Here is a 15,585-nt window from a genome sequence, read left to right on the forward strand (position 1 = left end):
ATTGTTGATGGACCGATTTATAGAATATTTACTTACCATGTGGGTTGAGTTTCCGGTTTGACTCAAGATCCTCAAGATCCCTTCCATCTCTTATTAGGGTTTATATCCATCTATAAATACATGTGATGAGGAGCAAATCAAAACACACGAAAATACACTAAAAAATTCGTATGGTTCATTGCTGGGGGATTTTAGAGAGAGCTTTTGAGATCAACTAGAAAGCTCTTCCTAGTCTCTAGATCAGAAAATCTCAATGGAACAAGGTATGTAATCATTCTTTCATGTTTAAGTTTTCTTTTAATTAGATTCGAGATTAAAGATCTTCATATTATGCTTCCGCGTTTATGTTTTGGTTACAAAAATAACCAACACTATATGTTCGTGTAATGATATTTTTTGATAACACGTGATCATATAGCATCATGCTTAATAGCAAGTAGACACTTATTGATTGTGTATTAATAAATATTATCAACTCTTTTATTGGTCACGCCTAACAGAGTACTTCCCACTATGACACCCACAACGATACATAGGAAAAACATAGAGACTTTGAAGTGGTCAACAAACAATAGAGAAATACATAGTCGACCATTCTATTCCTAGAAATTAGCAACAAATGTATTTCCTTTGTTTACAATAAAAAAATTATATTTATAAATGATTTGTTAATAATAATATCCATTAATTTCATAGTAGTTTTCAAAAAAATCCCAATATTTTGGTTATCGGGTAATTTTCAGAAAAATCCTAATATTTTGAGCAAACTAATGAAAAAGGACATAATACCGGCCAAAAAGGGTTTTTTCGAAGTTTTAGCCGGTATTCTGTGATTTTCTGTAAACAAAAAATAATTCGGGACTTTTTCATAAATTAGACTAAAATTTTAGGACTTTTCTAGAGATTTTCCAAAAATATAACGTAGTATGAAAGATTTAGTGGAAAATGGAGTAGGGAATGATTTCATGCTCATGTAGCACAAAAATTAAAGAAAATAGGGAATGAGAGGCACGGTATAACATAAACCGACAGAAACATATATATATATATATATATATATATATATATATATATATATATATATATATATATATAGTACAACTACAAGTGACTTACATGATTATTTTGATAATAAACGTTACAAATACACATACCACACACAATAAAATAGATGACTATAAAATTCAAAAGCAATTAAGCCACAGGGTACGAAAAATATGCAGCCATGAAGAACAAAACAAAAGTTACAAAAAGTGGTAGATTTTTCATAGCTTCATTGGATGTGCCTGCACTTGTTCCTGGAGTCGTCTTTGATCCGCTACCTGAAGTATTCATGTCAGAGCATAAGAAAAATACAATGTTTTTAATTATGACTAAAAAAGGATAACAATTGGTGTTAGAAAGATAGTATATGTATATGAGTTGTTGAATGATTTACCTGAAGGAGTATTTGATGGCGTAGAACTTGTGGGTCCACTAGCACCGTCTAATACAAATAGTTAAGTTACATAAAGCAATCTTTAATATGTTAAAATTAAAAATGAGTTATATATATGTAGTTTAATTTTATGTCAAATGAAAACTACTAATTGTTGTTTGTACCTAAAAATTAAGGGATGAGAGAGGTTGAAGATGAGAAAGTATGACATATATACTATACGTACGTACCATTACACCGGCTAACAGGAGGAGTCTGGATATTGCAAGCAGCAGGTAGTGCTAGAGCCAAAGTTTGGTTGATGTTCAAACCCGATGGTGAGCCAGCACCATTGCCGGTGAACGGGCAAAGGCATTGTGGCTGTGACTGAACCACGTTGGCTAACTGAGAGCAACAAGACGATGATGGAGTTGATGAATTTCCAGAGACATAGTTAAGACATGGGCTCAAGCTCACTAGTGCAGTGGTGCACCCTGATTGAGCCATGGCTACACCACATAGCATAACCACGGCTAGACCAAATGCTTCAAAGTCAAACCGGTTTGAAGCCATTGGTTTTGGGAGATTTGATTCAAAGAGTTTCGGAAGGGAATTTATATGATATTTAGGAAACTAGAAAATTCAAAATAAATACGCTAGTTTGTGAGGGACTTTGGTGGCCTACTTTTCTTATTTACAAATAAATACGTGTAGTTTACGATTATTTATTTGTTTCAAAGCTTAAATTCAAATTAAAAAAACTGTAGGCGGTCTTAAAGAAGTTTTTATCCAATGAGCTAAGTGCAAGTAGCTAGATAATATTTGTGTTAATTTTTTCAACGAGAAATCCTTTTAATATGTTGTTTTTAGACAAAACTTACAGTGTTATTTGTTAATTTTTGTGGTTTGAGTCTCTACAGTTATCAAATTGATAAAACTGTAAAAATGGTCCTATAATTTGTTATTTATATGGTTTGACCCCCTAAAGTTTCAAACTCAGAATTTTAGTCATTTACAATATGTTTCATTGCGTATTTTGCCCTTTGAAAAATGAAATAACTATTATACCCTTAATATATCTATTATACATTTTTCTTTCATTTATAGAAAAGGGCTAGATACATCAAATAATGTCTTCTTCATTAATTTGATTTTGAAGATCTTTAATATTAGAATTAATTGGTTTTCCAAAAAAACAAATACAAATTCCATACATATTAATCGATATGTGTATCTTATGTCACATAGGGTTAACATGTCTAGCACAAAAAGAAACGGAGTGGTAATTGTTAATTTAATAGATATGATTTTGGAGGGAAACAAAATAAAAAAAGGGAAAACAATAGCTAAGAACCAATCTGAAGCCACCAATCCACCCTCTCTATCGTCTCTCCTCTCGCTACGTTCTTAGCAACCTTCCCTTGGCGAGAACTAGGGGGCGGTGTTCCTTGTCCTAGCGAACCCCTTAGCGAGTCCACTCCGAGTAGCTTTATAGTGTTAAAAGTGAAATGACATTGGAATATTATTTGAGGATGAAATGACAAAAATAACTAATTAAGAGATTAATATTGACAACTAGTAAAGAGATAATAACCTAAATTCCCAATTTATGTCATTTTCTTTTATTTGAATGGTCTGAAGCTCAGGAGAAGAGATGAATGTCGATTTTAAGAGTTCAATCTGAAATTGGATGCAATTTGGATATCTAATAAATTTCCAAGTCAATTTCATCTAAAAAGGAAGTTTATAAGCTAACCTTTTTCTTCATTTACTTTATTAACTTTTTTTAAATGATAAACTAATCTATTCTTAACTAGTTTATAACCCGTGGAAACCACGGTTACAAAATTAATTAAAATTTTATAGTAAAAACACAAAATTATTAATTAATTATTTGAAATAAATTATTAATTAAGAGTTTTTTTAGTTATATAAATTTTAATCATTGATTTAAATAAATATGTGAAATTATATCATTTGTATTATTTTTATTTTAATTTTTATTCTAATGTTATTAATTTAATGTAATTAAAGTGAAAATTTTAAAATTTGAAATTTGAAATGGAGTTGAAAAGAGGCATACATTAATTAGGAAATATAATAACGTGACACATGACAAAAAGAGAATAAAATATGCATTAATTAGGAGGTCTAATAGAATGACATATGTCAAAAGGAGACTAAAACTATTCTTTTATTAGAATAGAGATTATCACCATCGATGTCTTAATTAAGATTTAAACACATGACATTTCAAAGAAAAAATCATTCCTTCCCATAAATCAAAGTCTCTGTGGTATCTTATTAAATTATTAGTATATTTTTAAATTTAAATATTAGTAATAAATAATTATTTAGAATGTTTTTTTAAAACTACTTGGAAACCCTCGTCCAAGCAGCCACCAGCCCACCTCACTTTATCCTCCACCTTCACCACCGATCCTCGGATTTCTGGCGTCACCAGCTACAGTCTCACCTTACTTACTTTTTTCTGGTTCAATACAAGTGTATGTTTGTCTGATTCAATGAAGCAGTTGTTGGATTAGTGACTGAATTCCTGGTTTGGTTTGATATATGTTTCTTGTCTGAAATTCTGACAAGATCGATGTAGGGCCTGTTATTGATTGTATGCTTGTTGTTGTGCATGCAGACCTTAACTCCTTAAGGCCTGCTGTGCTGTGTGCTTTTTGTTACAGACCTTATGTATGATTTCTGTATAGCCTGTGTGCTTTATGTTGATAATAGAAGATCCAAAATTCCTATGGGATAATGATTTCTTTGTGCTTGTTATTAGTTAGTTACAGATCTTCTATGTGCTTGTTTGTTGTTACAGACCTTATGTATGATTTTTGTCTTAATATTGTGTAATATCTATGTGTTTTATCATTTATGTTGTTTGTATCTTGGTATTTAATATGTAATTCTCAGATAATTGGAATTACCTTATTGATTTATTGGTTAAAAAACTGTTTGGGTATAGATAAAGTGCTTCTTGAAATAACTTTTTGTGAAGGTATAAAACGCAAGAATTGATAAGTAAGGAAGATGTGTTTTTTTAGAGGGTGTTTACTCCAAAAGAATTGATAAGTAAGCAACATGCTCTGTTTACTTTACATCAAAGTCTCATGGATAGAACAAACAGTTTTTTATGGTAGAAGCATCAATGGCAATGGCATGTTAAGTAACTGGAATACTATTGCTAACAAGCTAAAATCAGTTCAAAATATTAATAAAACATGCTACAATTCGGATCCTAAACCTGAAATTCAGTGCTCCCTAACCCTAGTCAAACAAGTTCACATCGATTAACTTCAGATTCAGCAATTGGAACCAATAATATTCAACAGAATAACTAGTTAACCACAACTATCTCATGTATGGAAGTTTGTTTCAGACAAATGGGAAGCCGAGCATTACTTGTAGTAGCACCAACATTTTTTTATCCGAATGCAATCACATCTCAAGATCTGGATTTCATCAACTCCTTAGACAGAAGGAAAAGAGGGTTAGGGTTGGAGCAATTCATTCAAATTTGGAGCTACCCAATGTGATGCGTTTAGCAGATGTTGCCCGTAGATCTCTCACTCCACAAGAGGTACCCGACCCCCACTACAATACTATTTTAGGTTCTATTTTTTCATCTATTTTTTTAATCTTTTTTCTTACAAAGTTAAAATTCAAAGAAATGTCATTAATATTATATAATTTGGTATGATCAATAAAAATTTCAATTTAAATATATTTTAGAACCAAAGCTACTGTTTACTCTAAATGTTTAAATGAGTCAATTTATTCATGAGTTATTCGAGATTAACTCATTAAAAGTTTGACTGAGACTCGAGTTGAACGAGCTCATAGTACTCAAACTTATTTATAGGCTAGCTTGTTTTTATTATTTATTAATTTGTCTAAAATATTTAAATATTCTGTCTGTTTATTCGAATAATATTAATTATTTCACCTGATATTATTATAGTTTGTGATGTCAAAATTCAAAAACCGACATGTTTTGAAAATATTAAATTTTAATGAATATGAATATAATGATTTGACATTTATAAATTAAAGGTAAACAAATAATAATTGTAAAAAAGTAAAAATAAAAGGTAATTATTATTTAAAAGTAATAAGGAATCATTAAATAATTATTAATGTTGTTTTTTTAAATAATAATAATTAGAGTGTCTGATTAGTAAAATTGAATGTTTTTTAACCGATCTCTAAAAGTTAGTATATCATATCCTTTTTTTAGAACGGCTAATATATCATATACTACTACTACTAGAATACATAATCTAATTTAGTAGCACCATCAATGTTATCATAACATGTCATTGTATACACACGCACTTGCAAGTTACATCATCGAGATCCGGGACTATCTTTAAACATAACTTATTCTTTATTATTAGGTTTCTTATTTATTTATTTATTAATTATTATTATTTAAATAACTGGGATTTTAAAATAGTTTCAAAAGTTACGGTTTAGTCTTAGGACTTTTTGTTATTTAACTTTTAACCAAAGTATAATATTTTAATTATGTGGTTAATTTATTTTACCTGTGTGAATCAAGTGATAAGGTGATAATATTGAAACATGGTAAGTATGATGTGCATGTGGTGTATAGGCGTTGTAGACACATGATATTTATTTTGGTTCAATGGAGCCATTGAATTGCTTGAGGATCAAGTAGGTGAGAGAAGAAAAGAGAACGCATGGTAAGTTGAGAAGAATTTACCATGGAAGAGACATAATATTTGTGAACCAAGGAATGTAATGGTGAGGTTGAATCTAGATAAGTACAATATGCATGCAGAAGTACAGGCTCTGCATCCACATTGCACTTATGTCGATTCAATTGAACCATTAAGCTACATGAGGATTGAGTGGTGGGACGAGAAAGATAAACATGGTATTTGAGAAGAAAATGCCATGTACAAATTGAGACTTGAATGTCCCGGGAAGAATAGAGAGAAATATGTGAAAGTTAGTGCATGAGCACTAATAGATATATAAGGAAAGAGTTGTAGTAGATGACAACACTTTATAATGAAAGTGAAGTAGTTAGATGTAATATTTCACTAAGAGTTAGAAAAGTGGTGGGTAGTCACCTATTGTAGAGTGAGAATGGTGCAGTAGAAGCACAAAAGAAATGATAACTTACTTAAGAGTAGATGGTTAAGAAGTGTTTTAGTCTTATCTTGAGAGGAACAAGATAATAGAGTTCTTGGTAAGAACTTAGATGTAACCCATGAGGGGTTAAAAGTAAGGAATCAATGAGGGATTCATGAGGGGTTAAAAGTAAGGAATTCATAGGGGGAAATCAGAACTAAACGGGAGTACTCTTTAATCCTGAAGTAAAAATCGTTTATTTGCTTGTTAAGTTTACTAATTGATAGTCATTTGAATTAAGTTCTCCTGATCTTACAAAATCAGTACAACCCCCAATTTAAAGTTTTTTTAATTTAATTAAAAGTATTTATTTTAATTAATTAAATTCTTGTTCCCTGTGATCGACACCCGACTTACCCAAACTATTCTATAATCCGACTATGTACATTGCTTATAGGTGCATAAGTAGTTAAGTAGTTACGTTTATAAAGTTAAAAGTTGATAGATATATCTTTGTATATCAACTTTTTGGCGTCGTTATCAGGGAGATTCCGAGAGGTTACCTCCTTAAAATCCAGATCCAAAACCACAACTTCACGTTATGGATATATACATTGAGAAAGTGGAAGATACTGAGCTAGTTGTGATGTACGATACAGATACCGAGCAACCCGATCCACAACCGGAAGAAGTTGTGTACATAACACTAAAAGAAAAATCATTTGTATAGTGCCCACGACGTGGCGAGCATGAGGCCACGTCATGGCCACTAAAGAGTGAAAATTCTTCGTTTCTAAACCGTACCAGCCTCCTCTTCCCTATCCTTCTCGATCCCTCAACAACCCACTAGAGCCATAACCAAAGAAATTTATGGAACAAGTGTTATCCCTTTCTATCAATGCTCCATTCCTCAAATCCATGACTAAACTTCCAAAATTAGCTAGCATGGTGATGATAAACCGAAAAGAGTTGGAAAAAGAATCCACTATTATGCTTAATGAGTTATGTTCTACTGCAATCATTGATGGATAGCCAATCAAGATGGGAGATCCGGGTCGATTAACTTTTCCTTGTGAATTTGGCAATTCCACTTCAATAAATGTTTTAGCCGATTCCGGGGCTAGCATAAATCTCATGCCATATCCTTTTTACGAGAAGCTCGATCTACCAAAACTACAAAACACAAGGATGACACTTCGAATGACAGATCACTCACCCACGTCAGATTGTTGAAGATTTGTTGGCGAAGGTTGGAAAATTTATTTTTCCAGTTGACTTTGTGGTACTAGACATGAAAAAAGACGAAGAACTTCTCATAATTTTGGGAAGACCATTATTGAGCATCGCAAGAGCCATCGTCAACATCAATGACTCAAAGCTCACGTGTCATGTAGAGGATGAAGAAATTACTTTTGAAATAAATCAAAAATCAAGTCATGACAAGCCAAGAGATAAGGTGCTAGAGGTGAATGAATTGGAAGAAGAAAATCTCAATGAATTAAATGAGATGGAGAAGTTGATGGAGGAGGAGTTGTGTAACGCCCGTAGATCCGGGCTAGTCGATTTAGATGCAATAAGTGTCGAAAACGACTTTTCGGTAAAAGATTATTTATAATAAATAATTTGAACCAAGTTTTAGTATATGTCACAATTTCCGTACATATAAAGAATGCCGAAATCCGAGTTATAACGAAGAAGTTATGACCCGCCGAAGTTTTACGGCAAAACCGGCACGACACCGGGAAACGTAAATAGTGAATTTACGATGGAGGACTTTTTAGCCTTAGTGATCTAAAAAAAAGACGTAGAATATGTTAAACCGAGAACATCCATAAAAAGAACGCCCAAATCTGATTTCGTATGAAGAAGTTATGATTTTTCTAAGATTCGGCTTAGTAGTGCATGGCCCGAAACTCGAATTTTAGTTTGAGCGGTTTTTGGCTTACGTGACCTAAATGAGAGTTGAAGATCTTATTAATAGGAACTCAACGGTAAAAAGATAGACGAAAACGGAGTCCGTATGAAGGAGTTACGAATTCTTCGCGGTCATTTAACAGTCCAAACGCCTTCTACTGTTAAATTTGAGATCGGTCAAGAATTAGCCGACGGATTCTAAATGAAAGTTGTAGATCTTGATTTTACCTACGCGTTGAAAAAAAGAATGTCGAAAACGGAGCTCGTATGCGAGATTTATGATTTTTCTTAGTATGAAGGCTGATACACGATAGGGATGACGTGGCACCACCAAAATTGGACACGTGGCACCACCAGAAGGCCACCACATGCACCAACTCGGCGAGTAGGTCCCACTACTCGGCGATTCCATCAGATATTTTCACTATAAATAGAGGTTCCGGGTCTAGCCTCTTCTTCACACCTCCCAAACTCACTTTCTCTCTCTAGTTTCTCTCTCTAGCCTCCTAAACCCCCCCTAAAGCCTAGGTAAACCCCCTAGCACCCGAAGGAAGCCCCGAGGCTCCCGGAGTCCCGAGAAAAGAGCCTTTCGGCTCGGGAACGCTGCTCCAGCGAAGCCCGGTTTTCGAGAAAACCTGCTGTAAGTGAGCTATGCATACCCTATCTTTAGTATAGCTTATGTTTTAATATAGTAACGTTATTAGGAACTTATAATGAGTATTTGGGCTATTATTGTGAGTTATATTGAGTGTTATTTAACGCTTATATAATAATAATAATAATAGTTAGACTATTAATTTGTCGCGGTTATCGTTAGACTAAACCCTAGTGGTATTGATATTAGGTTTTACCGAAGGAAAATTGTTTTGAGAGTATCGAAGCGTTGTCCGAGTGCTAAGTCACCACCTTTCAGGTGAGTGCATGGTCCCCTTCAACGTACACATAGATATGAAGTATTTACTATGTGCTATGTGTGCATATTGTCTGTTTACTTGGTGTCTATGCTCGGTGAAAGATTTTATACATGTTTTAAATGATTTAATCTATATATGTATTTTATATCTACGAAAATGTTGGGGTAAAACATGGATAGATATAATAGTTGAAATATCAGTTGGACGATGAGTTGAGAGGTGATATAGACCATGAGGTATGGGTGAAAGGTGTACAATGTGAGAAGCCTTTTTCCCAAACGATGTCCCCGTCATTCAGCAGAGTATGGATGACAACCACGGACTATTCTAGACAGTCCAGTGGAACACTAGCAGGCTCGCAACCTGTAGGTGTTGTGAACGATGTGTTCACCCGGTGTACTCTAAACCTTGGTGACCATGCTGACTTGGTGCCTAAACCTTGGTGATCATGCAGACTTGATGCCTAAACCCTTGCGACTATGCAGACTTAGTGCCTAAACCCTGGCGACTATGCAGGCTTAGTGCCCGTTGTGTAAACCATGGCAACGATGGACTTCGTGCCGATTCCTTTGGATGATCCTTAGGAACGAATGAACGAGGAATAAGCTGATTCTTAGGGTAGATCCTTAAGAATAGAGAATATAATGGGGATGGGTAATGATGTTTAATTGCTTGATTGTTTAAACATAATAATTATATTATTGTAGGTTGAAAACCCTGTGTACTCACCAGGTTTCCCAACCTGACCCACTCAATTTATTTATATCACAGGTGTTGATATGAAGTCACATTACACTGAGAGATTTAAAGAGATGTAGATCACTAGTGTGAATAAATGTAAGTTCTGTTTATGCTTATGTTTTTGTATTAACGATGACATCCCAAACGTTTTAAAATGAATAAAATACGTTTCTTCGAAAATGTTTTAATAACGTATTTATCATGTTTTTCTGGGAAAAAATTCTGCAACATTTTTATTAAAAGAAGTACTCTGATTTTTATAAAGCATAAACAAAATCGGTCTTTTCTGGCCGTGGAAATAGGGATGTCACAAGTTGAAAGCTTAGGAAAAGCCTCAAATTGAAGAAGTAAAGTGTTCCAAGCCAAAGGCTTCAATTCCTATGACCTTTGAAGTATTCACGTTCACTACACCTAAGGCTCAAGTAGATAAAGCAAGTGATGAAGAATAGATGAGCGAGGAGGAGATTGAACATAAAAAAATGATCCAATCGTTGACAAGATGGAAGTTGAAGCAAAGGAAGAAAAAGTAAAGGATGGGAAGAAGAATCTTATTGAAAAAAATAAAGGGTTGAAACAAAAACATGAAGAAAGCGCCAATTAGAAGAAGAAGGATAACTTGAAAAAGGCATACTTAAGGTGAGTTCAAGCGTATAAGAGTAGGTGGAAAGATCAAAAAGAGAAGAGGGAGAACCCACTCCCACCTGCAACAACATAGAACGGGAAGGAGTCCAACTCATGACTCCTCCAAAAGAAGTGTTTATCAGGAGGCAACCCGATTGTTTTTGTTTGCATTTTCTTTTTGTTTCTTTGTGTTTTAGTTTTCGTTTTGATTTTTTAGGATATTTGATCTTTTCATCAGTCTTTCCTATTTCCATTCAAGTGTGGGGTTAAAATATTGAGTGTGGTTTTAAAATGAATTTTAATTTGGATAAAATTTGAGTTTTTGTGAAAATTAAAACCCCGCAGTGTGTTGAGCTTATCCACGACATAATGATATGAAAAATCCTGATCTATATACAACTCTAACAGCCCACGACATGGCCTATTAAAAATCCACGATGTGGCCCAAGGGGGGGGGGGGGGGATTTGGATCCGCTTCACTTGAAATAGCAAAAATCAACCTCACTTTCTAAAAACACATGATTGCCAATATCCCAGCAGCCCCATACTCAAATTTTGGCTTTATTCTCCATTTTCTTCCTCAATTCTAGTCTAATCCATCAAAAGGTATGATTTTTTTATTGTTCCTTTCTTCTTAATTTTGTTTTTTATTTGTTTTGAAGAACATGAAGGATTTTAGGGTTAGGATTTCAAAATTCTTGTTTTTTACTTAGAATTGTTGGATGCATGTTTGATTTTTAAGTTTAGAATAGCCCTAAGACGAAAACCCTTGACATTGTTGGACCATTGTTGCCTTGATTCAATCATGATTGAACCTCTGATGTCACACGAACGCCACGACGTGGCCTTGTCTCGCCATGACGTGGCTACTGGGTATATAGGTTCTATAATTTTCTGTTTAAGCTGATATTTTGAGATATGTTTTGGGTTGGTTTTGTTGGTCTTAAATTGCAGGAAATGGAACCAAGAGGATCTAGAGAGGCTAATGTTGACGTGTCCAATTTGCACCCAAGAGCTATCACTTTTAGGCTTGGTGGGTATTACCAGGAATGTAGTTTTGCAGAGTTTGTATGGCGGGTGAGCTTGTATAGTTAATATGAAGTTCTGTCGCCACAATTTGTATGATTCTATCATGTAACTAGGAGAGGTTTCCAATCTGAGGGGCAAGATATGGTGTTTTGGAATCAAATTTCCAATAAGACTTATATGACTAAATCTGCTCAACAAAGCTACATTAGATCTCCAATCCACTGATTGCTCACATTTAGCATCAACCACAAGCAACATGGAGATAAAGTCCCGCGAAAGAACCTTTTCTATTTGTGGAGCATTATTACACCAGACGTTTTTTGTGACTTACCTTATATTTTGGCCCATTTTCTTGGAGAAAATGTGACAATTTTACATCCGGGAAGTCCAATCATCAGGGGGAACTTTGTTACTCGTTTAGCAAAGTGATATGGTGTGTTAACCCAAGGCATGATTGCAACATTGACATGTGTTCGGGCGAAAAATATCACCATTAGGTTTTTGGAAAACATTCATGCAGTGGAGGTGGTGAGAGGTGTTTATGTTATTCTGGTGGATAACCCAATAGTGCCCATTGAGCAAGTGGAGGAGCCAAGGCAAAAGGGTCGATGAAATGTGAGAGGACGAGGAGAGCGGGGCCATCCACAACAATTTCAGGACATAGCAGTTAGGGGTGTACCCACCGACCCATTTCAAAGTAGTGTTGGATATTAATTGGATAACATTCATGGGGCCATTCATTATCAAAACCATGCGATTTACGATGTTTATACTCACTTTGATATCGAACGCCCGCCACTTTTGCCACCACAAACTCCCTATATTCCAAGTTGGGAGGAGATAGGGGCATCACACAATTTTGGGGTGGGATCGAGTGGAGCTCGAGAAGATGATGATTAGTGATTTTATCCCTTTTATTTTCATGTTTATGTTTGTTTTGTTTTGTTTGTTTTAAGACTTCTTCTTATTTGTTTGGTTTAGTGTGTTTTTATTTTATTTAGGAGTGTAATTGAATGATTATGATGTTTTCTGAATTTATCTAGGAAGTTTTTTTTATTTTATATTATTATTATTTTTTATATATTTTTTATTTTTGGTTGTGTAGGATAGAGGGTGAGTTTTTAAGTGATAATATAAAGTCATGCGAGCGAAATGTATAATCGAGATCCACAACTTGGCATAAGTGTGGGGTGACGGGTTATTGGCAAAACATCATTCCTATGGTGTACATGCAAACCCTAATAGCTTTTGGATCTAGTTTGTCTAATGAATATGCAATTGAATATCCGAAGCTATAAACCCTAGATCTAGCATACAATTAGTCATATTAACATAAGATTGGGGTTTAGATCTTACCTTGATTGTTATGTAGCAATAACAATCTCAAATCCTCCTTGTAATGGATTTAGAAAGCTTAGAGTCACAAGTGTCACTCTTCTAATGACTCACAAACACCAAAAGCAAGAGGATGAAGAATGATAAGAGTGGAGGCATCCAAAAACGTGTAGAAACCCTAAGGAATCAGTTAGCCACGTTTTTGGTGCCCTAGGGGTCCTTAAATAGTGAGGCTATTAGGGTTATCTAACAAGGAAACCCTAATTTGATTGCTTAGGCCCTAAGCAACCCATGGACTCCCTCCTTAGAGGCCTTGGACGATTTCTAATGGGTTTCCCCATAGAATTCGTCCACTTCATCCTCTATGGAGTCCATTAGCCCAATATTCAACTATCACACAATTGACAGTTCTAGTCCCTTTTATTTAATTAATGTCTTTTAGCCACAAAATTAATTCTTATTAATTATTGACTAATATTAATTAAACAATATGATTTCTCCTTTAATATATTATTATTATAATATATTAATAAATCATAATTACTCCTCTCTCTCCATAATTCATCCTATCAAGTTGCTTTGGTGAAGGCAACCCAAAAGGACCATGCACCATCGGGTCAAGTACATACCAAAATAGTTATGGACTTAGACACTAATCCAACATGGGGTGCGTGTCGAAAGTTTTCTGAGAATTCTAAAGATTGAGAGGATTATGACTTGTGAGTCAATTGAATGAAATAATCTAAAAACCGACCTTACAAGTATACTAAGATAGACGTTGTTTTTGCTGAGCGTCCAGTGCCCACGACGTGGCATCACTAGGCCACGACGTGACGTTCTTTTCGTGATCATGACGATTTCATACTTGATGCCACAACGTGGCGTTGCTTTCCCACGTCGTGGTTAGGATATAGTGCATTCTTTGAAGTTTTGCTACACTACATTTTCAAGGGCATGGTTCTTGGTTTCATTTATCTGACACATTTACGAGCTGCTGAAGATCCAGTTTCCAGATATTATCAACATTTTCAAGATTTTCCACACACTTTCGAGAATTTGATCTCACCACTACTATCCCAGGGGAGTCTGTTCCAATTTATCATTTTTACTTTTAAGTTCTTTAATTGTTTATGCATGCATTGGGGACATTATCAATTAAGTGTGGGGGCAGAGGGTTGAATAGAGGAATGCAAGCTTACTCAAGAAAAAAATAAAAATAAAAATGATGAAAAAATGACGAGGATTAAATTTTTTTTATTAGAAAGACTTGAAATAATTGTCTAAAATTGATCTAGTTAACAATTGTTGTATTTTTGTGTTGAGACATAGGTTGTTATTGTTGTGTGAGACGATTTGATGCGAGTTTTAGTGTTTATTTGAGCCAATATATGTTCTAGTGCATTTGTGGCTTCCCTGTCCTATTGAAATCATTGAACAAAAACACGACCTTGTTTAGTTTGAGGGACATAATACGTTTAGCATCGTGTACCAAAAATATATCCATGAAAGCTTATGTAGTCATTGTATCTTAGACTAATACATCTAACCATTAAATGCTTAAGTTAAGTTCTCTTGCTTAAACATATATTTTTATTTTTAGGATTTTTAGTTTTGAGTGAAAAAATGAGAAGAAAAAAAAGAAGAAAATAAAAAAAGAAAAAAGAAAAAAAAAGTTGCAAAAAGTTTGAGAGAATAAGAGTCTACTAAGCTAAGAAGATCAACAAAATATCATGAAGAAAAGTTCAAGGAATCAAAAAATCAAAGACTCAAGAATAAGGTAATTTTTCAAGTTATTATTTATTATATTTTTTTTATAGGTTATGTTTCCATATGTATGCTTGGGGGCTTAACCAAAAATTACCTTGAGGTTAAGAAAGATTTCTGAGGATATATTCGGATGGATGCATAAAATGAATGTTGTTTAAAAGAAGTGGGGAAGTGTTTATGAGGATTGTGAGTATTTAGGATTGAGAAGGTTTTTAGGAAAATTAGACAAAAATACATGTGTTGTGGTCTTGATGTAATGGAGAAGCTCAAAATGGATTGTCTTATGCGATGTTGGTAGACAAAGTTTTAATGTGATGGTGTGATAATACAAATCAGTTTTGATTGAGGGCAATCAAAAGACAAGTGTGAAGTATTTTGATATTGCCATATCTATACATATTTTTAGTCATTATTTTAATTCGTTTAAGCTATAATTTGGAAAAACGCAAAGATATTTGATACTTATTGAGTTAAATTATATTTCACAGCAAAAAAAGACATTCTTGAAGGAAAGGGACCAAGAATGACAAAAGCTGGAAACTTGGAGATCAAAGCTAGCATCAGCATGGAAAAAGAGAAGAGTCATGCGGAATTGAATTCCCACGACATGGCAATCTAAAGGCCACGGCGTGACCATCTGTCCTAACCTAGAAGATTCCAGTGACTTGTTGCATACGGGATTTAAAAGATGCCCATGGTGTGACACCTATTCCCACGTCGTGGCGATCAGTT

The 15,585-nt window shown here is 34.2% G+C and overlaps 1 protein-coding gene across 1 annotated transcript; it reads right to left on the bottom strand.

Annotated features, from left to right (window-relative positions):
- Positions 1-1,108: 1,108 nt before the first annotated feature.
- On the bottom strand, positions 1,109-2,043 carry LOC145074031 (non-specific lipid transfer protein GPI-anchored 5-like). Its single transcript, XM_079020476.1, has 3 exons — positions 1,669-2,043; positions 1,439-1,486; positions 1,109-1,322 (listed from the first exon to the last, which is right to left on the bottom strand). The coding sequence occupies exons 1-3, from the start codon at positions 1,988-1,990 to the stop codon at positions 1,195-1,197; spliced, it is 498 nt and encodes a 165-aa protein (XP_078876602.1). The 5' UTR covers positions 1,991-2,043; the 3' UTR covers positions 1,109-1,194.
- Between the last annotated feature and the right edge of the window lie 13,542 nt (positions 2,044-15,585).

The sequence above is a fragment of the Lactuca serriola genome, chromosome 9, assembly GCF_051521515.1.
Source record: "Lactuca serriola cultivar US96UC23 chromosome 9, Lser_US96UC23_V15, whole genome shotgun sequence".
Taxonomy (NCBI): domain Eukaryota; kingdom Viridiplantae; phylum Streptophyta; class Magnoliopsida; order Asterales; family Asteraceae; genus Lactuca; species Lactuca serriola.

Coding starts and splice junctions, on each gene's coding strand:
- LOC145074031 (XM_079020476.1), bottom strand. CDS start 1,990: ATGGCTTCAAACCGGTTTGACTTTGAAGCATTTGGTCTAGCCGTGGTT. Junction 1,487..1,668: donor TCCTGTTAGCCGGTGTAATG/GTACGTACGTAT, acceptor TATTTGTATTAG/ACGGTGCTAGTGGACCCACA. Junction 1,323..1,438: donor GCCATCAAATACTCCTTCAG/GTAAATCATTCA, acceptor TGAATACTTCAG/GTAGCGGATCAAAGACGACT.